Source organism: Crocodylus porosus, unplaced genomic scaffold (assembly GCF_001723895.1).
Source record: "Crocodylus porosus isolate Cpor-Errol unplaced genomic scaffold, CroPor_comp1, whole genome shotgun sequence".
Lineage (NCBI taxonomy): Eukaryota > Metazoa > Chordata > Crocodylia > Crocodylidae > Crocodylus > Crocodylus porosus.
The window spans coordinates 6,364,690-6,387,576 of NW_017728907.1; the positions used below are offsets into that span (position 1 = coordinate 6,364,690).

Below are 22,887 nucleotides of genomic sequence, written 5' to 3' on the forward strand. Positions count from 1 at the left end.
TGTCATCTATCTGTTTGCTTTATGAAAATTTGATTTATGCACCATTTTCTTGGAATGGATCAACCACATACCTGAAGGGAAACCTGTACTGGCTATAAAGTTTATTCAGGACTAAGTTATTTTGCTAATTCTGGTTTCAGTAAAAGCACTGGTTTTAGAAATGACAGTTTACTGCTAGTACTAGCAGGTAAAAATGATATAGCTGAATTGTAATGCTTTTCCCTGATTTTATTTTTCTCTAGATTTTAGACGAGAAACAAAAGAAGAGGCTGCTTTATTTTACAGCTGCTACATATCATCATCTCTCTGCTATTAAAATTCAGAGATCATACAGAAGCTACCTTGTGTTAAAACATGCACAAATGCAGATCTCTTCTGTCATATGCATACAGGTTAGCCATATTGGGAAGCAGGGGTAGTTTCATACTAGTAGTTTTCTTACCAGTTAGTCTTAGGTCCATTAGTTGTATTAGTATTGGAATATGTGGATGAAAAACGATGAAAATTAAATTATGGAGGCCACAACTTTATTTCAGCCAGGTATTTATTTAAATAACAATTTCACACTATTCAGCACTGTTGTTCATTCTCAGTGGTCCCATATACCTACCACACATCCAATCCCAGTTTTGAAAGCTATACTCCATTCCTGTAGGCTTGCCTGTTTGACTAGACTCCAAGTTTTCACCTCTCCTTCAGCCTAGAAGTAGGAGAGCTAAGGGGAGAGGAAAATTACAAGTTGCTCAAAGCAGAATTATATCTTCCCCTTCCTCTCCCTGTCATCCCACTAGAATCCAGGGTCAGTGAAACTACATTTTATAAACTACTAATAAGACTGAAAACTGCTCAGATTGCAGCCTTGGTAATTTAAACCACCAAAGCTTGACTCCCAACATGCTGGTTTGAAGGCGAGCAGCTATGTGGCAGTTCGCCAGTTGGACCATATAGAAAAAATCACTTCCAGACCACAAAACTGGCAAGAAACAGCTAAATTAAAGGAGGGGTCTGAAATAAGGGTACCAAAATAACTTCCAGTGGAAAATGACTTCTATAGCAACCTCCCTTTCTTTGCAGCATTACCAGATAGGAGTCAGTTATGGTCTCATTGATGTATCTATCACTTAGTAGAAGCAACTGTGAACATAATTCTTTTTAATGCCCAGATGCAGCATGCAGTAACCTTCTTCCTACTGCTCCCCCACACCCTGTGGCACAATGCTGGGGGGAAAAAAGAGTAGAACACCCTTTCCATGGAGAAAATAAACTGTAGAAAAAAGCAGGGGGGAGTGTGTGCAGCACTGGGCCTGCCACTAGTTCTTCCTCCTCCCACCAATTCTATTTAAAGTTAGTGTTCAGTTCCTGGTTCTTTATCTGTCAGTCTTGGATGGTTTGACAGGTGTGTGGGAAAGGGATAGAGAAGAAGCTTAAACTTCTTTTTTTTTAAAAAGAATTTACCTGTTTCTTTACAGAGTTGGTTTCGAGCAAAACTGCAGCAAAAACAATTTTTACAAGATCGTCAGAAAATTGTTACAATACAACAAAAGGTTCGAGCCTGGCTTAATCATAGGAATGAGGCTGCAACCATAATACAACGAGCTGTACGAAGGTTCCTGTTCTACCGGCACAGAAGAAAGCTGAACAATGGAATAATGAAGTTTCAGGTAGATCCATTTTTGTAAGAGAATCACAGACTTTCATGTCTGCTCTTATTTTAGTAACTGGAGAAGCCTTTCTGTTTTTGTTGTATGAACACCCAGAGGTGTTTTTTTGTTTTAAGTACAGGTTAACTTTAGAGGAACACTAGCTTGGGGGAACCAAAAAGTTTTCAATTATAGTGGAGACCTGTTTCTGTTAGTTTTGTTATTTTTAAATCAGAATCTAGTGTTTTGAGGAATAAATACTAAATGTGATGATTGAATACTTGCAAATCTAAAACTGTAATTATGATGCTAGATTATGCTTGTGTAAATTTTTGTTTTGAGATACTACTGGAAATTTGATGATATTGCCATTCTTAATTATTCTACCCATTTATGAAAGCTTCCTGTCATGTTTTCTCTCAGGCACTGTGGAGGGGACATTCTTGGAGGAAGAGTCATGACACAGCAAAAACTAAAGCTCTACGACATAGTTTGGAAATAGCCAATAAAAACAGCAGAGAAGAAAATAAACTCTGTAACAGAACTGCAATTGCCATTGAATATCTTCTACAATATAAACATATTTCTTATATTCTAGCAGCACTGAAGCATCTAGGTGAGTAGTTCCTTTTTATAATTAAAAACTGAGCAGTCTGGAGATGCCTCTGCAGTCCTGAATTGCTCAGAAAGAAGGGGAAAGCAAGATGTATTTGTTAAGCTTCCAATACAAATTGTAAAAGGGAATGACTTGGAATAGGGATTGGCAACCCCCAGCACGTGTGACAGAGCATGATATGTGAGCCTGCTTTCCTTGGCATACCACAGCCAGCCCAGGATTTGGGCAGCTGCCACAGACCATGGAGCCTGGGTTGCTCCCAGCAGAATTCCAGGAGGCTCCAAGCCCTGCTACAAGCACCCCAGCCTCTGTGGCTGCAGAGCTCAGGCCAGGAGGCTGCAGACAGCAGCATGGGGCTCCTCAGCCCTGGCACTGGCTCCAGAGTTGTGTCAGCTGTGCAGAGCCAGGGAGTGACTTGGGGCAGCTCAGCCCTGGCCCCTTCTCCACTGTCTGCCCACCGAACTGGTGCTGGGGCTGCAGAGCCTGGCGCAGCTGTTTGCAGCTTGCCTACCATCTGCTGCAGCTGCCTACAGCTTGGGCTGGATGTGGCAGGTAGCCGGGAGGCTGCAAACTATTGTGTGGAGCTCCGTAACAGTGGCAGCTGTATGTGCAACTTGGGGCGGATGGCAGGGGATGGGCCAGGGTTACACTGCCCCAGGTCCCATCCTAGCCATGTGCCTGAAAGGTGTGTGTGCAGGCGCCACCCCCATGGAGCCAGGGCTGTGGAGCTGGGTGCAGCTTTTTGCAGCCTCTGTGCTGCTTGCCACATCCTGCCTGTGCTCTGGGCAGCTGGAGTAGGTGGCAGGCAGACTGCAAAAAGCAGTTCTGGGCTCTGGCCTTTGGGTGGGAGGGGTGGGACCAGGTGCACCTGGCAGCATATCATGGGGAAGGGGTCAGGGGAGTGCAACCCTGGCTCCACCCAAGTGTCTGCTCAGAGGCATGCATGCAGCTGCCTCCAGCCAGGAGGATCCCCTGCTTGTGGCTCCCCTGCTTCTGGCATGCCAAATCAAGGCATGGGTGGAGGTTGGAGTGTTTTTGGTATTCTGGCCAAAACATTGCTGACCCCTGATTTAGAAAATACAAATCTGAATGAAACCATTTATTTCTGAATGAAGGTAGGGCTCTGATAACAAACTACTTTAAATGCCTACTTAGTGACAGTAGCCATTACCATTTTTTCTGATTTCATGGTTTTCATGCTCCCAGCAGTACAGGATATTTAGTGTATAAAAACAGGTTTTTTTCATTTGTATCAAGTTAAATGAAAATTTATCATGTACCCTACTTCGTCTTATCTTGATGGAATGTTCATATTATTAATTTAGAAATTCTGAAAATTAGTAGATATTTTTGTTCTAGTATATTTACCAAGTTTAATAAGGAAAATGATAGTGCTTGAAAATAAATTGATTAGCTTTCCTAATTAAATGCTCTTACTTTTTAGAGGTTGTTACCAGGCTATCTCCACGCTGTTGTGAAGACATGGCTCAGAGTGGAGCAATCTTCACCATTTTTACACTGATACGAAGTTGCAACCGTAGCGTCCCCTGTATGGATGTTATCAAATATTCAATTCAAGTCCTGCTTAATGTTTCAAAGGTATTCCTGAATTTTCTTTCTTGGGTTCAAAAGTTGGGATAATTTTAATATACTCATGCTTTTAAATTTTGTTGGTTAAAATTAATCAACTTGTCTTGCAAAAAATACTCCTCACTTCCTGATACGAACCAAATGGTTAAAATATTTTCTTTAACATAATTATTATATTGTAAAAGGGCAAGTTATTTTCAGTCATTGGCTCAAGGTTTTTAACTGTAACTTTTGAATATGGGCATTGCATATTTGGAATTTTCCCTGAATTGATTATTTTGTATAGGATTTACAAATCGGGGCTGGAAAGGTTTTGAGCACTGGAACTTTAATGTATTGGTTAGAATTATGCAACAGTCCAGAAGGCTGGCATTAGGATGTTTTTTTTTTTTTCAAATCTATACCTGCTTAGAAGAGCAATTGTACAATTTTTTTTTTTTTTTTTTTTTAAAGTAAAACAACAGAACATTGTGTTGTAGATGGATTGTAGGGGAGTGTGAAGTGGGCCCTATTTGATTCAGATTCGGCCTGAATCAGGGACGGTGATTTGATTGGTTGATTCGGATCACTGTCCCTGATTTTGATTCGGCTGAATAATTCGGGCCATAGACACAGCTTTAAAAGTTTTTTCTACATATCTCAAGGTACCAGCATGGCTCATGATCGCTGCGATGCTGGGGTGCCTGGAGTGTCCCACAGGAGTGCGGGAGGGCCCATGTGCTTGGTGGTGAATCCAGAAGTGGACAGGAAGTACTTCCAGTCCACTTCCACATCTGCCGGGGAGCGTGCTGGGCGGGGCTCCTTGCGCCTCCTCAGCTGGGCAGTCAGCCATGGGAGGGGGACCCCAGGTGGCACCAGTTGCCAAGGCTGGGGGCTCCCCCAGCGCACTCCCTAGTGGACCCAGAAGTGGACTGGTAGTGCTTCTGGTCCACTTCTGGGTCTGCTGCTGAGTACACTGGGAAGCCCCCCATTCTTCTGTGGAACACTCCATGCGCCCCAGCATCACAGCACTTCAAGAGCCCCTGCTACCTACAGGTATGTAGAAAAAACATTTAAAGCTGCCTGTCTGAAACTCCAAATCTTTCTGAATTTATCCGAAATGATTCAGAGGGTTCTGATTCAATTTGGAGAGATTCAAGGGTCTTCTGATTTGATTCAGAGTTGGAGATTTGGGTGCCAATCTCCACCAAATTGAATCGGGGACTGAAGCTTCGCACAGCCCTAATAAACTGATATACTGAAATGACTGGAATGTATAGTGTGCAGTTCAAAAATATTATCCAAAGAATGTGTTTTGTATATAACTTAAAAATATCAGTTTGATTAGAAAATGGTATTTTAATTGGTGAGCTGAGTTTTAATATAATGTTATAGGCTTACATAGAAGGTATGAAACATTTGTTTCCAAAAGGTTTTGGAGAGGAGAACCTCAGTTAGACAAACAGGCTAAAAATAAAGATGGCAAAATATGGACATTGGTTGTTCTGCTTCCAGGCTCTCTTAAATGAAATCTGCAATTTAGCACACTTAACTTGTTAAAATGTGTATCACAGAATTGGTCAGATTTGAGAATAGTCTTATCTTGTAGTTTGAAATGGCTTTTTGAAGATCTGCTACTATAATGGGGGTTTTTTTCGGTTTTTTAAGTATGAAAAAACAACCCAAGCAGTTTATGAAGTGGAAAGTTCTATAGATACACTCCTGGACCTGCTGCAGAGGTACAGAGGGAAGGCTGGCGATAAAATTTCAGAGAAAGGTGGAAGCATTTTCACAAAGACCTGTTGTTTGTTTGCCATTCTTTTAAAGGACTCAAGGAGAGCTTCAGTAAGTCATCATACTTTTTGATTAGCAATTTTGTACAGTTTTGCCTCTCTTTCAGATGTTTGACATATTTGCATAGATATCTATAGTTATCAACGGCTGTTGTAATTGCTTGGAACTGAGTCCTGTTGATTATTAAACTTTTGGCTCCGATATTGAAAATGGTGAGTGCTTCACCTTGTTGTATTGCACATGCCTTCATCTGCTCAAGGTCTGTGTGTTCTGAGATTTGACTGTTTGAAAAAGTTGATTATTATCCAGAGTTTACATTATATTCTGGCTGATAAATCACTCATACTTTTTTCTTGGTGAAACTTTTTAAAATATTTCTGTGCTACTGCTGCCCACTGCAGGAGAAGGAGGCTTCTTGCTTGGTGTTCTCAAATGCTGCTGGCAGTACAATTTTGAAACATGTTGCCCTATACCATTGTCTGTAGAAACAATCTACAGTATTTACTCAAATCCAAGAAGTGTCCCGTTTCTCCCTTTTTGGACTCCCCCCCGCCCCACCCCCATAGTAAACATAGTGGGAGGGGAAGGTGTTCTGGCTCCAGTTCCTCCAGCCCTGACCCAGCCAAGCTGCAAGCAGCCACCGCTGCTGCTTGGTTGGGCTAGGCTGGGCTGCTGCTTCTGCTGATTGCCCCAATCCAGAGCAGAGCAGAAGCTGGGTGTGGGGCAGGGAATGGCCAATGGGCTGCACAGGGATGTGTGATGGGAGACAAGCAGCAGGATGGGGCCCTCACTTCACACATCTGCTTTTCATGCTGATTATTGAGGGAGTTGTCCTAAATTTGAAGTTGTTTTGGATTTGAGTAAGTACAGTAATTCTGAAATTAATTTCATCCGTGCAGCTTCTGGTAGTAACAACATACAAGAGTATTTAGTGTAGACCAGGCTCTGCACTATAAATATCCACCAACTGGTTATCCATCCTATTGTGTAAATCTGTTCAGATCAGTTCTATGTTTCTTGAGTGTTACAGTTGTTGGTGGTTACATGGGTCTTGTCTATTTGAGCATATTTACTCATGTAGCTGCAATTAGTTTTGAAGTCCTAAAACATATATAATTGGATATTTGCAAATATCTGGCTAAACACCACTTATAGACCTCCCAAATGTGCATGACCAGGAAGATTGTTTAAATGCTGACTGAGATTCTCTCATGCTTATTAGTATATTTCATTGCGTTTGTGGGAAATGGTGCTGTGTACTTTAGGAAAACAGACTGCATTGAGGAAAGTTTGTTTTTTCTTGTATGCATTAATTTTTACTAATTGTTTGCATATTGATAGTGTTTCATTTCCCTTTCTTAGGAAATTCAAAGCAAACCTAGAGCTGTTGTTCGCATTCAGAGCCTGTATAAAATTACAGCTCGTAAACACAAAATGGAGGCAGAAAGAACACTTTCTAAACACAAGACCGCTGCATCTGTACATGGGAATTACTTTGTTCCTGTAACTCCAGTACGAACAAAAGTAGTTTCGAGGTAAGAATTATTTTAAAATACGTCTGCTGTTTTCTTTTGAAAAGGGTGTACCTTTCTGATTTTAAGCCATTTTTTCCCATAGGATTAAACCGGACTGGGTTCTGAGGAAAGATAACATGCGAGAAATTGTGGAGCCTCTTCAGGCTATTCGAATGGTGATGGATACACTTGGTGTTCCCTACAATTAAAATATAAATAACATGAAAATTCACATGTGTGCACGTATGAAATATGCTCATGTGTGTGGATACACATATATTTGTCTTGTGTAGTCAAGACAACTAGATGCTTTTGGAAAGATTGTTATCCAAAAGTTACCTCTTAACAATGCAAGCTTCAAAATGGCATCCTATTAATGTTTTGTAAAAATATTATATCATGTACAGTTATTTTTAATGATGTTTTGTACTAGTGCCTGAAGCAGTTGTACAATAAAATCCTAAACTGCTTTTTAAGACTTTGGGTATTATTTTGTTGTTTTTAAAATAAATCAACTAAGAAACTACCATTTTACAAAAGGCAACACAGCCCGTATGCCATGCAGTTCATAATGGTTAACCTTTGCCATTATGGACCAAGTTGTGCTAGCCTCCCCTAGTTGAGATGACAGAGATGGGAGTAAGAATTATCGGGTGGTTAAAGCACTAGCTGGGACTTTCAAAGGCAGAAGGTTAATTGCTGTTCTCCCAGAGACATGCTATGTGATCCTGAGAAAATCACTAACTCTTAGCCTTTTGTAGAATGAAGCTAGTGGTATACTCTGATGTTGTGAAGATAAACTTTGAAAGTAGAGATCCATGCATTTCCATTTAAACCCTTACTGGACCTTCATTTACTGACAAATGAGGACGCTTCCTATTCAACAAAAAGGCCGCGTCCAGACTAACATGGATGTTTGGTTCCCCAGGGACAAATAGCGGTGGCACACCTTGTACTGCTGCTACTTGTTCCTGGGGAATACCTGTGCAACATGTGCTTTGGCACATGGCGAGTTACCCTGGGTGGGGTAGGGAAGGCTGGGGCCAGCACTAGGCTGGGGCCTTGGGGCTGCAGCAGCAACGATTTCTGCCACGCAGAGCCTGGCCAGCAGCCACAGTGTGGCTCCAGGCAGCCCAGTTCCACTTTTGAGTGGCACATGCTGCCTGTGTGTTTGTTTTTGTTTGTTTTTTTTCCCAGTGTTTTTTTTGACCCCTGGATATGCAGGTGTCACAGGGCACTAAGGTGTGCCTGCTCCTTTCTCTAGGCAGTTTCTGCCCTCAGAGGGCCCTAGAAGCCAGACAGAAATACCCCACAAGTGCAGGCTGCAGTGGCAGCAGGCTAATGAGGGAATTAGCTAGCACCTGCACCTGGTCAGCTGCCCCGAAGAAGGCAGGGCCCTAGGCGCATATAAGTCCCAGGGCTGGGGCTGGAGGCAGGCAGTTCTCTGGCAGCAGCCAGCGGGGAAGGAGTTCATGCATAAAAGCTCCACAGAGATTCTTGGCTGCCTTTCTGGCTGCTGGTAAGACTAATGGGCTCTAGGAGCTCCTAAAGTGCCTGGGGAAAAGGCACACATTGCTGAGCGAGAAACTAGCCTTCTTAAAAGTGCAGAGTGTGGCCTCCAGTGTCATAGGTACTATTGTCAGGTTATAGCCTAGGGGCTCATTTTTGTTTTTTAATCTGGTGGACTGGACTGAGGCCATTGGGGAGGAGGAGGCCTCATTGGGGCACACTACTGTGCAGAGCCCCAGCACCAGAGGGCGCAGCGACAGAGGGTGAGGAGACCCAAGTGCCAGAGGGTGCAGTTACTGAGGCTAAGAGTCCAGTGACAACAGGAAACTACACTAAATTGAGACCTCATCACAAGAGATGAGGTTTTAAAATCATATGCAAAACGAAAAGGCACCCCTAGGGTGAAGCTGGCACAATCGCAGGGCCCTAGGGGCAACACGTCCATCTCAGGGACACCACTCCATGACAGCAGACTCACAAAAACCCACCAAAAAAAAAAAAGAGCAGTGCATGCATGGGCAGCGCTCCCTTGCAGCGTGGAGAATATCTAAATCCTGTCTGCGGTGTCATATACCACACAGCCACATTTGTCTGGGCATGGCCAAAGTGGCCATGAGCAGGTGGTGCTTTTCCCAGCAATTTCCTTACATTCCCTTTCTCTAGCCTCATTCTCATCTTCCTAGAAAACAAATATAAGAAAAAGCAGGAGGGATGCTGACGGGCATGGGGGAAAAAAAAAAATAACACAACACTTTACTGGAAAAGGAATCGTGTCAGTTTGACCTGGCTCCCCAGCATCTGTATAGCTCATGTGCTTCAGCAGAGCCTTTTGACTCTCTTATCTAATAACTCATTCAATCGTCTATTAGATGAAAGCATCAAAAAGCTCCGCTGAAGCACACGAGCTATACAGATGCTTGGCATGCTGGGTCAAACTGATGTGATTCAACTTCTGCCCTGCCCCACATCTGCAAGCAGCCACAATGCTTGCACTCATGCTCGCTCTCGCACAACTTGGGTAACGAGGAAAGGAGTCCCTGGTGCATATTGAAATTTTTTTTTCTCCAAACATCCGTTCCTAAGTGACTTAATGAAAGGACTGGCATTGCTGTGGCCAGCGCTGAAAGAAACCTTGTCTAGAACCCAAATTCAATATTTTCTGTCACCTTTTCCTCTTCCCCCTTTCCACAAAACTGGCCTTGGACATGCTGGACACACGGTTAATGTTTTATGGGCCCTCTCGCAGTCTGCTCGAAAGCCTGGTTCCTTTGGTTGGACTGGAATGCTAGCCTGTTCTCCTGTCCTCAAATGGTGAGCTAAGTCTACTGCATATCCCCAGTTCCAGTTGGTGCTATGCTTGGAGGAACCAGTAGAAGTGGTTGGAGGAAGGGGATGCATGATGGGTACAGAGTGGCTTGCAGGATGTCATGGTAGCCAATAAATCGGTGGGAGAGACCACCTGTAATTGATCACCTCTAGGCAGCAGAGTTCTGCCCTTAATGCCAGAGCAGGGAGGGAAATGTAGTGTAGTATTGTAGGATGCCTGGAACACTGTCTCATTGGCTTGTGGCAGGATGTTGTGCCACAACTATACAGATGACTTTTGTGAGTTTCCACAAAAAGAAGTTTTTAATGCATTATTTCGCAGAAGACTTTGGGTTTGTTGTGGGTCAGTGGCTAGGTACACTTGCAGTTTTCCATGGAACAAAACATTTTTTTCACAGGAAGAAATCCAATGTCTTTCCATATCCTGAAAGAAAGAATGTTAAAGTTGTGATGTTTTTCTACATTGCTGTAGGAGGATTCAGGCACCTTTACATCATAACAGCTGATTTCGATTATCATCTGATATGGATACATTGTAACATCTGTCCATACCCTTAGTGTAGCTTTGAGACTCTAACATCTCATACATTGATCATCTGAGAGTTCTTATTCTGAAAAAACATATGCTAGAATCCCTGCATAAAGTTTACAGGCTTCCATAGGTACCTGTTGGGATTTATTTATTAAAGTATAATTATTATTCTACTTTAAGAATTAAGAACTTAAGAATTATTATTCTACTTATTATTCTATTTAAGACATTTATTTTTATTCCTCTAATGAAATACTGCTTATATATTACAAAATACTTCTGTAGAATTGTAAAATAATTTTTTCAGAAGAAAAATTGGTAGTAGTTGCAAAACTGAAGTTGTCAGAAGAAAAGTCCAAATGATATCATCATTCGCTCACAACCATTTTTCCCAGTTAAAGATAACTATAAAACATTTGTTTCAAGGCAAATACATAAGCCATCTTCTAACCAGTGGTGTTAAACCTCCAGCCTCTGGGTCTCCCCACAGGCCAGGAAACTTGAGATTAATTGATGCTCCACCCTACTGTCAAATGTATGGACCTGTGCGGAGCCCTATGGGCCAACATGACTCTATACACTAGATCATTCTGGCATGCAGTCGGACTGGCACATAGGGTTGCTTTACGGCCATATCTTGAAAACCACCCGTTTGGCCTGCAGGGCTGGAAAGTTGGGCACCGCTGCTCTAAACTATTTTACTTATTCCTTGCTTTTCCTATTAGCAATCAATCGATATTAAGAAAAAGTTCCAAGTTTTAAATCTGACATTCATTGTTATTTCTAGTAACAGTTTAGCAGCAAGAAAGGGCCTGAAAAATGTAGAAACGGCCTCTGGAAATGCTAAAAAAAAAAATAAACATGTTGCTTTTGACTTCTTATGATTAACTTTAGAAGACTGATAGTTGTGTGTAGAGCACAAATGCTCAATGACAACTTGGAATGGATTATGTTTTATATTAAGCCATTTGGTTCAGGGGCTCTCAGGCATTTTTTATGTAGAACAGTTAGGTCACAAGCTGTCCAAATTGTAGGTAGGTACTGCTACTCCTGTAAATCCAGAGGAATGAAACAGTTGTGTTTTTAAAATGTTACTGAAGTATTTTATTCCTTGTATAAACAATGAGAACTTATTGGTAGAACTAATGGAATCTAAACATTTTATTAATGCTGCTTTCTTCAGGTCATTGATAACATAGATTCATAGACATTAGGGCTGGAAGGGACCTCGGAAGATCATCGAATCCAACCCCGCACCCAAAGGGCAGGAAGTCAGCTGGGGTCATAGGATCCCAGCAAGATAAGCATCCAATTTGCTCTTGAAGGTGTTCAATGTAGGTGCTAGAACCACCTCCGATGGCAAGCTGTTCCAGACCTTGGGGGCTCGGACAGTAAAGAAATTCTTCCTTATGTCCAGCCTGAAATGGTCTTGCAGTAGTTTATAACTGTTCAACCTCATCATCCCCTAGGGTGCTCTGGTGAACAAACATTCTCCCACGTACTGGTGGGGTAAGAACCAGTCCCTTGGGGAGTCTTGCTAGAACCACATACCTTATAATCTAGGACTCTTGAGGTCTCACCTGAAAGGAGTGGAAGAATTGCTTCACTTGATTTGCAAGACTCCTGTTAATGCAACACAATATGCTATTGACTTGCTTTTTTTGGAATAAGAGCACGCTCTTGGCTCATAGCCAGGTTCTGGTCCACTGTAGCCTCCAGATCTACCTCTGCAATATTACAGCACAGCAAATCACTCCCTAGTCTGTATTCATGCATGTAGTTATTCTGTCCAAAGTGCAGGACTTTTTAGTTGTGGGCTGAATTTCATCTGGTTCATTGCATACCATTTTTCCAGTCTATCCAGGGCATTCTAGATCCTAAACCTGTCTTCCAGAGCATCTGCAACCCCAACCAACTTGGTGACATCTGGAAAATTACTAGAAGTGCACCTGATCCTATCATCCAAATCATACTGACATGTTAAATGATACAGACTCAGGACAGATCCCTGGGGAACCCTGCTTGATACCTCCTCCCGAACAGACAGTGAGTCATTGAGGACTGCTGGGGTTGAGCACAATGATCCAGCCAGTTATGTATCTACCTGTAGAGTAATTTTGTCTAGTTTGTATTTCTTGAGCTCAAGGGTGACAAACACTCCACATGGCTAGATCTGGTCTGTGGGTCCCTAAACTGATCCCTTGCCCTGGCTGTGAGTGCTACATGTAGCGCATGGGCTGTACCCAGCAATGCACACACTGCAGGTAGCACAGGAAGCATGTCCAGGGCTCCCTATGCAACTTGTGCCTCAGATTCCCTGTGTCTTGTGCAGCGCAGAGTCCAGCCCTTTTAGAATGTGGCCCATGCTGGACCTGCATGTTCAGTAAACTCTGGAACCAGCATGTTCTGCATGGGGCTGGACCAACTGCGCATGCTGCATGTGGCACAGGCCCATCATAAGGCACATGCCGCATGCAGTGCACTACTGGACCGGCTCTTTGCACTGGTTCCAGCTCAGTGAAGGCTCTTCCCCCATCTGCAGAGCCCTCTGCCTTATAGAAGCAAATCAATTTTGTAAATCCATGCTGGCTGTTCCTGATCGCCTTGTACTCTGTTTCAAAGCACCTAGATTCCTTGAGGACCGTGATCTTTGTAGGTATCGAGGTCAAGCTGACTGTTCTGTAATTCCTTGCAACCTCCTTTCCTTTCTTAAAGATGGACACTATGTTGGCCTTTTCCAGTCATCTGGGACTTCACCTGACTTCTCGCAAGTTCTCAAAGAGGATAGCCAATGGCTTTGAAATTATATCAGCCAATTCTTTCATTACCCAGTGTCTGGCACTGTTTAGCTCTGTCAACTTGATAATGTCTCGGTATTCCCTAACCTGTTCTTCCACTACTCTAGGTTGTTTGTTTCTTCCCTTATCTTTGCTGTCAGCTAGACTCATCAGTGACTTTGTTTATGAAGGTTGAAATATAAAAGTCACATTAACTACTTCAGCTTCCCCTGAATTGTCCATAAATACATTACTTTCTGCATTCTTCAAGGGATTTGCTGTGTCTTCGGTCTTCTAACTTTTGACATGCTTGTAGAATCCCTTTTTATTGCCTCTTGTGTTCCTTTCCAGTTATATCTCAAATAATGCTTTGGCCTTCCTAATTTTATCTCTGCACACCCCTGTGATACTCTTATGTACTTCCCTACTAATATGACCAAATTTCCACTTTTTTTGTAGGATTTCTATGCTTCTATGAATTTCAACTAATTTAAGAGATTGCAGTCTATCTAGGCCAATCCTTTTTGCACTTCCCATTCTTCTGTTGCTACAGGATTCCTTTCTCGTGAATGTTTAATATGGCTTCCTTGAGTCCTGGAGAGCTGGTTGTACTTTCTTTTCCCCTCAGACTTGTCTCCTAGGGGATCCTGCCCACCAGTTCTCTGGGTTAGATTAAAGTTTGTTTTTTATGAAGTCCAATATCCTTATTCTTCTGCCATCCTTCCTTCCTGCCCTGAAGATTCTGAACTCCACCATGTTATGGTCTCTGTCCCCCAGGTTACTTTCCACCTTCACATCCTTAACCAGTTCCTCCCTGTTTGTGATCATCACCAAGTTGAGAAGAGCTTCCCTGCTAGTTGGCCGGCCTCTCTCCCACATTCCCTAACACTTTACAAGAATATAGTGGCTTGCCTTTGCACTGTTGTGTTTCTTGGTAATGCATAGTAATTAAAGTTGTCATGGTAATTAATGTCTTGAGAACTAGGTCCTATGATGTGGAAACTTATGTCAGTTGTTTAAAGAGGCCTCATCTACCTCATCTTGGGTTGGTGGTTTTTTCTATAGCCAATACTGACCCTTCTGCTCTTCCCTCACCTTTTTCCAGAGACTTTCAACAGGCCTCCCACTTCATATTGTACCTCAGAACACATGTACATTGTCTGTGTACACATGTATACCTGGAGATGTAAGTGTGTGGCAACACCTCATGTTTCCCCTTTCTAAATATGTGCCCATCCACGACAGTACTGTAGTTATGTGAACTACCCTACCATGCCTCCATAATTTGAATTGCCTGAATTGTACTAGTACCTCCAATTATTTATTCCCCATGCTTTTCGTTCATTAGTATACAAACGTTTTGGGTATCTAACTGCTTGTTCTATGTTCTCCCTGAAAACACTGCTAAGGCTTCCTCTACTGTGTCCCCTTACTAACTTCTTTTCCAGGCCCCCTGGCTCCTTACCTCTCAGCTCTTGTCTCCAGTTCCTGATGTACCTAATTTAAAGACCTCATCACTAGGTTAGCAAGCCTCTGTACTAAGACACTTTTCTTCCTCTTAGGTAGAACTCATCTTTTCCCAGTAGTCCTTGGAACATCACCCCATTGTTCAAGAAGTCAAAACCCTGCTAGTGACACCATGTGTTGATCTCCAGATTGCTTCTGCTTCTAACTAGGCCTTTACCCTTGACTGGAATGATCAAAGAGCACTCTGCCCCCACCCCCTTCACCCTTGCACCCAGAATAATGATCTGTTCAAGGTCACTCCTGGCAATATCACTGGTGCCTACATGGATGAGCAGCAAGGGGATAGTATTAAAAGGCAAACTTTTCATGATGTTTTGGATGTTTGCTCCTGGCAGGCAGCTGGAACTCATCAGGCAACAGTTCAGGAGAGAAGATGGATGCCACTGTGCCCCCACAAAAAGGGAATCGCTAACCATCATCTGTCAAGCCTTGGCAGCAGTGGTTTCAATTCTTCCACTGTTTGGCTTGGCTTCTGTCACTGGAGTAGGCTTTTCATCCAATGCCAGGGCTTCATACCTGGTTTCCAGCTGGACAGCAGCAGGTTCAGAAAAGATGTGCTGTCTGCTGCCAGTCAATACGAGTTGCTAGCTTCTGCCTTCCTGAAAATTGGCATCTTTTGTCTTCCAGTGCTTTCTAGGGCTGTTTTTCATGATGCTGTAGGTCTCTGTGCATGGAGTCAATTAAGACCTGCAGCTTCCTACCTGATTCCTGAAATAATCCATCATGCAAGTGCACTTCCTCATCTGGCTATCTTCAGCAGGGATTTATAGGCCACAGTCCGTGCAAAACCAGGCCAGGACCTGGGTGAAAGTCTTGGTAGTCAGTAGTTGTGCCTGGACAGACTCTACACGGGGTACAGGCAGAGGAAGTGCTGGCAGCAGCAAAGGTTTTGACATTGCAGCATCTTCTAGTCATCCTTTTGATCCTCCTGACTAATTTGTTAGTTCCTTCTTCTATGGCAGGTACTTCTTGGAAAATTCCCTCCTTGCCTGCTTCCACTCAGCGAGCTTATAGTAAAGGAAGGGTAAGAAAATGCCTGGGGAAACTCCCCAGTTAAATTCCCACTCAGATTTTCCTGTGTGCTGGCCTGTTCACTGGCCCTGGTGTCACTTGGAACCATAATCAAAGGCGTTAGTTATTGGTAATGTTAATTGTGAATTGTTCTTTTCTTCCTTAATTAAAAAAGTATATGCCATACTTTCTTACATATAACATGCATCTTTTCCCTAAAAAATAGTCCCCAGAATTTGGGTGCATGTTTTAAGTGGGGAAGCTTTTCTTTGAAAGAAAAGCAAGCCAAGAGATGTTGCATGCCATGCAGCTGCCCAAAAAGTGGAGTTGTGTTAATCCTTTCACAGCTACAGGTATTGATTGAGCGCTATAGCTTGTGCCTGAAACACCTATGCTGCTGGTAGTATTCTGATGAGGCTTGTAATATGGAAAAGCTATTTACAGAAGTGTATATACAGGCCTAATCTCACATGACATGGAGTAAGTAACTCCTCCCAGAAGCATTAAGTGTCTAGGAAGTGTGGCTCCTGGGAGGTGGTCTGAATGAGGCAGCTAGAACCAGGAAATTCCTATGAATTTCCTAGTGCCACAGTTCCTGAACACTCTGAGAGGACTTACTCTGTATCACAGAGCCATGACTCCGGAAAAATCCTATTTCTACTTTCTGCCTTCAAAAAACCAGATGCATCTTTTATTTGGAGGTATATTGTATGAGAGACAATACAGTGATTTTTAGAAAAGATGAATAAGTTTTGATGTCAGGGGTGTAAAACCTTGTATTTGCTACTTGATTTGAAGTTTCCTGTGATAATAGATCTCTCTTCCCTTCACATGTACGAATAGGTGCAGAGCTGGTCAACGTATGGTTTTGGGTACCTTGTGGTTTTTTGCAGACATCAACATGTACTGTGTTTCCCCAAGGACGCAGGGCCGAGACAGTCCCTTCTCGGGGTGGTGGTGGCGAAGTTCCCCCAGACTAGCGAGTGTGCTCTGGGAGAGGGATCAGCCAAGCATAAGGTGCCCCTAGGGAGGCATTCGGAGCCTGGAAGGTGGTCGGGTACAGGGAGGTGGGCGGCTCAATGCAGGAGCGCCCCCTACTGGCTCGCCACAGAAGGGACTTCATGAGGTCATCTAGTTCAACCCTCTGCTGAAAACAGGACCATCTCCAGTTGTATCATCCCAGCCAAGGCTTTGTCTGGCCAAGTCAAAAATCTCCAAGGATGGAGATTCCACCACTTCTCTGTTCTAGAACATTCTTCCTAATATCTAACTTCACCTTCCCTTGCTGCAACTTAAGGCCATTATTCTTTGTTTTGTTGCCTTCCACTCTTGAGAACAATCTATTTCCATCCTCTTTGGAACCACCCTTCAGGTAATTGAAGGTTGCTACTAAATCCCTCCTCAATCTTCTCCAGATTAAATAAACCCAGTTCCTTCAGCCTCTCCTCAGAAGTCATCATGTACCCCAGCCACCTAACCATTTTTATTGCCCTCCACTGGACTCTCCAACTTGTCCACATCCTTTCTGTAGTGTGGGTCCCAAAACTGGACACAGTACTCCACATGTGGCCTCATCAGTGCGGAATAAAGAGGAATAATTACTTCCCTAAATTTGCTGACAGTGTTCATACTAATGCAGCTCAGTATGCTGTTAGCCTTCTTTGCAACAAGGGCACACTGAGGGCTAATATTCAGTTTATTGCCCACTGTAACTTTTCTGCAGAGCTGCTGCTTAGCCAGTTGGTCCCCAGCCTGTAGTGGTGCATGGGATTGTTCCATCCTAATTGCAGGGCTCTGCAATTGTCCTTATTGAACTTCATGACATTTCTTTTTGTCTAATCCTCCACTATTTTGAGGTCTCTCTGCATCCTAGCCCTAACCTCCAGCGTATTCACTGTTCCCCACAGCTTTGTGTCACCTGTGAACTTGTTGAGGGTTCACTCCATCCCATTTTACAGGGATGGATAAGTAAAGATATTGAACGAACCAGCCCTAGGACTGACCCCTAGGCCACTTCATTGGATACTGGCTGCCAAGTAGACGTGGAACCATTGACTAGTACGCTGTGAGCCCAAGGATCCAGGCAGTTTTCTATCCACTTTACAGTCCATTCATCTGAAAAATCATAGGGAGAGAAGTAGATCAGGCAGGGAGGAATGAGTTTAGAGTGACACTTAAGGAGGTGAAGGGGCTAATTTTGTGGCCTGCCTGCCAAAAAGATGGGCTCCCATTGCATTAGGGCAGTGATTCTCAAGTTTTAGATGCAGAGCACCCTTTGGTTTTTACTTGGTTTTTGATTTACAGAAAAATAATAGTGCAATTCTTACGTTGCAAAGAACTCAGAGAGAACATGATAGGTCAGGATGTTTTTGACCCTATGTATTTCTACTGGGGAGGGGGAAAAATGGTTTTGTTTTTTTTTTTTACTGGGGAATCATATGTAGGTGTCTGTACACCTGACTGTGTTAATATTATATTGTGTAGCACCCTAAAAATCTCAGCACACCGAGGTTGAGAATAAGTGCTTTTATGAGTACCTTATTTTATAACTATTTTGAAAGACTTCCACTCTCAGAATTGCTGCTTCTTGGGTATTACTAATGTATCTTTCAAAGACAATAATTCTGCAAAGTTCAAAATTTTCTTTCAAGAGTATGCTTTTTGCCTTTGCAATCTAAGTTCTGCATCAATTGCTAAGATAAGGATTCCCACCAGAGGGAGACTTGCGCTTCAAATGACAGAACATTGCTATAATATCAGTAACATCAGTACATGGTCTGTATTTTTTAATAAATACATTTCTAGCAAAGGGCATAGAATACAATGTCAACTTCTTTGCCTTCTGAAAGGTTATATATTTTTTTTAATTTAAATAGTAAAAAAACTAGATCATTGCATTCTTCATCTTTTTTCTGCAAGAACATAACATTCTCAGTCTAGGAAATATACATGGTAAATGTACACAGAAGGCTCTTGTTACAATGTTGACAGCACATTGTGAATCAGTTCATAACAGTTGTTAAAGTAGCTCTGAAATTGTGCAAGCTTTAGCTTTGTTGAATGGTAGAGAAATTCAGAGAGGATGGGCCAGAATAGCTGTTGACAGCTGTTGGCAATGACAAAGGTATGTTTGGGCCTTCCTACTTACAGAGTACACAGACTGATAGAATGCAGCCAGTCAATTTGTCTAGCTTTCTTTTTTTGTTTCGATCCCTATCAGCCAAAACAAATATACCGATAACAGCGAAATGGTTCTAAAAGTTCCTGGAGTTTATGGTTACTAGTTTTGCATTAATAAATTTGCTGGTTTCTGTGATTGTTAATTTCACAGTAAGAGCAGACTGTTGTTATTTCAATATATCTCATTACTGAGATTTTTAACTGAAGCCTAACTTCTATTTCACTTAAAATTAAAGAGGTATATATTTGATGAAATACCTTTGTGCTTCAAAGACTAGTTTGAATAGCTTTGTAAATAATTAACTGGGCGGGGGGGGGTTGAGGTTTTTTTTTTAAGTTATGTGAGTAGTAGTTTTACAAAACAGAACTGTTAGAGGTGGCACTGAAGATGGGAGTTAAAAATTGGGTTTTTCTCTTAATATTGGTTCATACAGGCAAACTCTTTGCAGAAAATGAAGGTACAGTTCTTCGTTATATTGTAAGATAGCTTAGAATTTAAGTATTGCTAGGAAAGTGTTTTTTAGTCACCTTTTAATGGGGAAAATGGTTTTCATCTTAATGGTGATACTTTGCTAGAAAGGTTGCATTTCTGACTCTTGATTCAATGCTTGCTGTCTGGGGTGTGCTAGTGCTTTTGCTGGTGCCAAAGCCAGAAATTCCTGATTAGGGGTCTTGCCCCTCAGCTCAGACTCAGACCGATCACCATATTTGGTGTCAAGAAGGAATCTTACCCATGGTCAGGTTTGTATGGCCTGTGGGGTTTTTTGCCTTCCTCTGTAGTAGGGGTATGGCTCTCTCCCCAAGATCTCTTGAGCATATATTGACAGCATTTCATAAAAGTAGATCATTGGCTGCCATGTTTCCCCTGCTTTACCTATGGCGGGTTAGGGTGTTAGGTCTGTGTTGTGCCAGCATTGATGGTAGTTGTACGTAGAGTTTATATTATGGTTTTTATGGGATGATTTAGATAGGGATGATCCTGCCTCAGGTAGGGGGTTGGACTAGATGACCTCCGAAGGTCTCTTCCCGCCCTACTTTTTTACGATTGTATGATTAAGGGCAAATCTTGAAACTTGGTTCTGTGATATGCTGGGTTGCCTGTGTACCAATTGCAATAGTTAGACCTATTTACTAGGAGATTAAAAAAAACACAAAACTTAAACTTTCTGTGTGGTGTTCACCCAAACAGGGGTGGGTTTTTGCATAAGAGAGGCTTGAGTAAGCCTGAGGGGAGAGTATCTGAAAGGGTGGGATGTCTAGCTGGATTTGGCTTGGTGCGTTCCTGTCGGGTTTGGCCTTGCTGAACCAGGGCCTGTTTTTGGTAAGTGGTTGCACTGACCAGGAAGGAGCTGTCGGCTGCAAAACTTAGGAGCTGATAAAGTTTGAACAAGGATGGCAGCAGCAAGCTATAAATACTAAGGGAGTTGAGAGAGGCTGCAAAATTGGAAACAGTGACAATGAGTAACTTAAATTATCCAGAAATAGACTGGGCCGGGATGCAGAGGCCAAATTTCTTGACTTTACAAAAGACTGCTTTCTGGAGTGCTTTAATCTTGAAACCTATAGGAGGAAAGGCCATTCTTGACCTAATCCTAAACAGTGCACAGGATTTGGTGCAATGGGTAAATGTTATTGAGCTGCTCTGCAGTAGTGGCCATAATGCAATTGGGCTGACATCCATGTAGGAGAGGAAACAAGAATAAAATCTAATACACTAGACTTTAACTTTAAAAAGGGAGACTATCAAAATGAGGAAGCTAATTTAAGAGCGGTTAAAAGGGGCCCAAAAGAAGATGAAGAAATTGCAAGCAGATGTGCAGAGGCAATTAATTGAAAAGAAAGCTTCTTTCCGCTGGTGGAAATCAGATGTTCATGGGGAAAATTAAAAAGAGCATGAAATCTGGCATATCAAATATAAAACTGTAACACGCTCAGAAAGAATTTGAGGAGGAACTTGTAAGAGACATGAAAGGTAACAATAAAAATGTCTTTAAGTACATTCAAAGCTAAAGACCTGCCAGGGAGTCAAATTGGGCCTTTGGATGATCAGGATAAAGAAGTAGCTTCAAGGATGACAGGACCATTGCTAAGAAACTAAATGCGGTCTTTGTGGAAGATGTTTGGACAGGGATGGGCAAAATACGGCCTGCGGGCCGGACTAGCCCGCAAGCTGATTTGGACTTCACAGAGGTAGTGAAGTCTAAGGATGTGGTAGTCATGGGGGACCTGAACTTCCCAAACATCTGCTGGGAAGAGCAGTCAGCTAGGTCTGACTGCTCACGTGGGTTCTTAGCCAGAATGCAGAACCTCCATCTAACCCAGGAGGTGCACAGCCCCACCAGGGGAGGCACCTTGTTGGACCTAGTGCTGGCCATGAGAGATGACCTGGTGAGGGGTTTGCGGGTGCTTGACCACCTGGGCGACAGTGATCATCACCTGCTGGAATTCACCATCCAGCACAAGGTGGCAAAGGCCTGCAACAAGGCAGCAGCCCTAGATTTCAGGAGGGCAAACTTCAATGAGCTAAGGAGAATAGTCAGGGAAGCACTGTGGTCCCAGAGGGGAGGGGAGCCAGGTTTCCAAGGAGAGTGGTCGCTCCTTAAGGAGACGATCCTCCAAGCCCAAAGGGAGGTAATCCCAACGCAGATCAAAGTGAGCAGGAGGGCACACAAGCCCCCATGGCTCACCAAAAGCATCTGGGAATGTCTCCTACATAAAAAGTGTCCCGGGGGATGAACCAAGCCCCAGTGTCGTGGTTGGCGGCCGGGTGGTGGCGGATTGGAACACGAACAGGTGGGATTAGTGGCGGCGGAGTCTGAGTGGCACAGAAGCGTATGGTTTCAAAATAAGGTGGGTTTATTTACTCACACTTTGAGGCGGAGGCACAATTCTTTCTTCAGTTACAGTATAGAAACGAACAACAAAGGGGTCTGTTGGCCCACGAGGTTCACAGTGAGCCCTTGCTTTCTACCCCACAAGGGATAGGTGCGGCTGCCCACTGCTAGTCCCAGGGCTGGTCAACAGCTCATATAGGAAAACACAACACAACAAAAACTGTAATGTGGTGAAACGAAGAATGGAGAACAGTAGGGTGTGACGCTAGTCCAGTGATGGACAACAGGATGGTCGAAGCAGGAAACCGAAGTCGAAAGCCAGGTAAGTGGAAGACGAAGCCGAAGTCAAAGTGGTAAGGATGATCCGGAATCGAAGTCAAGGTGAAAGGCGTAAACAGTCCAGTAACAAAAGGAATCAGTCCGAGGAAACATAACAAAGAAGTAAATCGCTATATGAAGTATGAAAAGAACCGGGGGATCGGATCCCAGCCTCTCAATCTGCCTCACAGTCCCTGCCTAGGCAGCCTCTGCTTGCAGACAGAGCACAGTCTCTCCAAACTTTCACACCAACGATCACTAACAAACTCACTAACTCCAACTCCAAACACCCACCAACTTTTTCAACCTCCCCCCAGGTGAGGCTCCCAAACCTTATATTTAGCAGCCAGCAGCCAATCAGGCTGTTATTCTCTTAGAAACTTCCAGAGCGGTTACCTCATTGAGTTTTAAACTGAGCATGTGTTAGATCTAGTTTTGTGAAATAACTGCACATGCATAAGACTGAAAAGTAGGTCAGTGCTGATTGATAGCTCCTGAGGTTGCCCAGGGGGCACGTGCTGGGCACACTGTGGAAATTTCCATAGCTTTTCCTGTCTTCTTTGCGCATGTCAATTCCAGCTCTTCTGTGTTGGCAGCATACATTTAAGATTTTTTCCGTAACAAAAGGGAGACGTACACCCAATGGAAGGGAGGGGACATCACCAGAGATGACTTTACTGCAGCTGCTCGGCGATGTAGGGGGGGTAGTTAGGAAGGCCAAGGCAGAGATGGAACTGGGA

At 43.2% G+C, this 22,887-nt stretch overlaps 2 protein-coding genes across 3 annotated transcripts in view; both read left to right on the plus strand.

Moving 5' to 3' along the window:
- The window catches only part of ASPM (abnormal spindle microtubule assembly), a 68,029-nt gene extending 60,423 nt beyond the window's left edge, over positions 1-7,606 (plus strand). Inside the window, exons 24-30 of the mRNA XM_019530569.1 lie at positions 243-392; positions 1,470-1,661; positions 2,064-2,256; positions 3,701-3,855; positions 5,494-5,670; positions 6,982-7,154; positions 7,237-7,606. Of these exons, the coding sequence (XP_019386114.1) occupies positions 243-392; positions 1,470-1,661; positions 2,064-2,256; positions 3,701-3,855; positions 5,494-5,670; positions 6,982-7,154; positions 7,237-7,342 (1,146 nt within the window). The 3' untranslated portion in view covers positions 7,343-7,606. The remainder of the gene's footprint in view (positions 1-242; positions 393-1,469; positions 1,662-2,063; positions 2,257-3,700; positions 3,856-5,493; positions 5,671-6,981; positions 7,155-7,236) is intronic.
- Positions 7,607-19,351: 11,745 nt separating this feature from the next.
- LOC109307055 (coagulation factor XIII B chain-like) overlaps positions 19,352-22,887 on the plus strand; it is a 25,046-nt gene continuing 21,510 nt past the window's right edge. For both annotated transcript variants that reach the window (XM_019530699.1, XM_019530700.1), the window contains exon 1: positions 19,352-19,453. In XM_019530699.1, the coding sequence (XP_019386244.1) occupies positions 19,384-19,453 (70 nt within the window). In that variant the 5' untranslated portion in view covers positions 19,352-19,383. The remainder of the gene's footprint in view (positions 19,454-22,887) is intronic.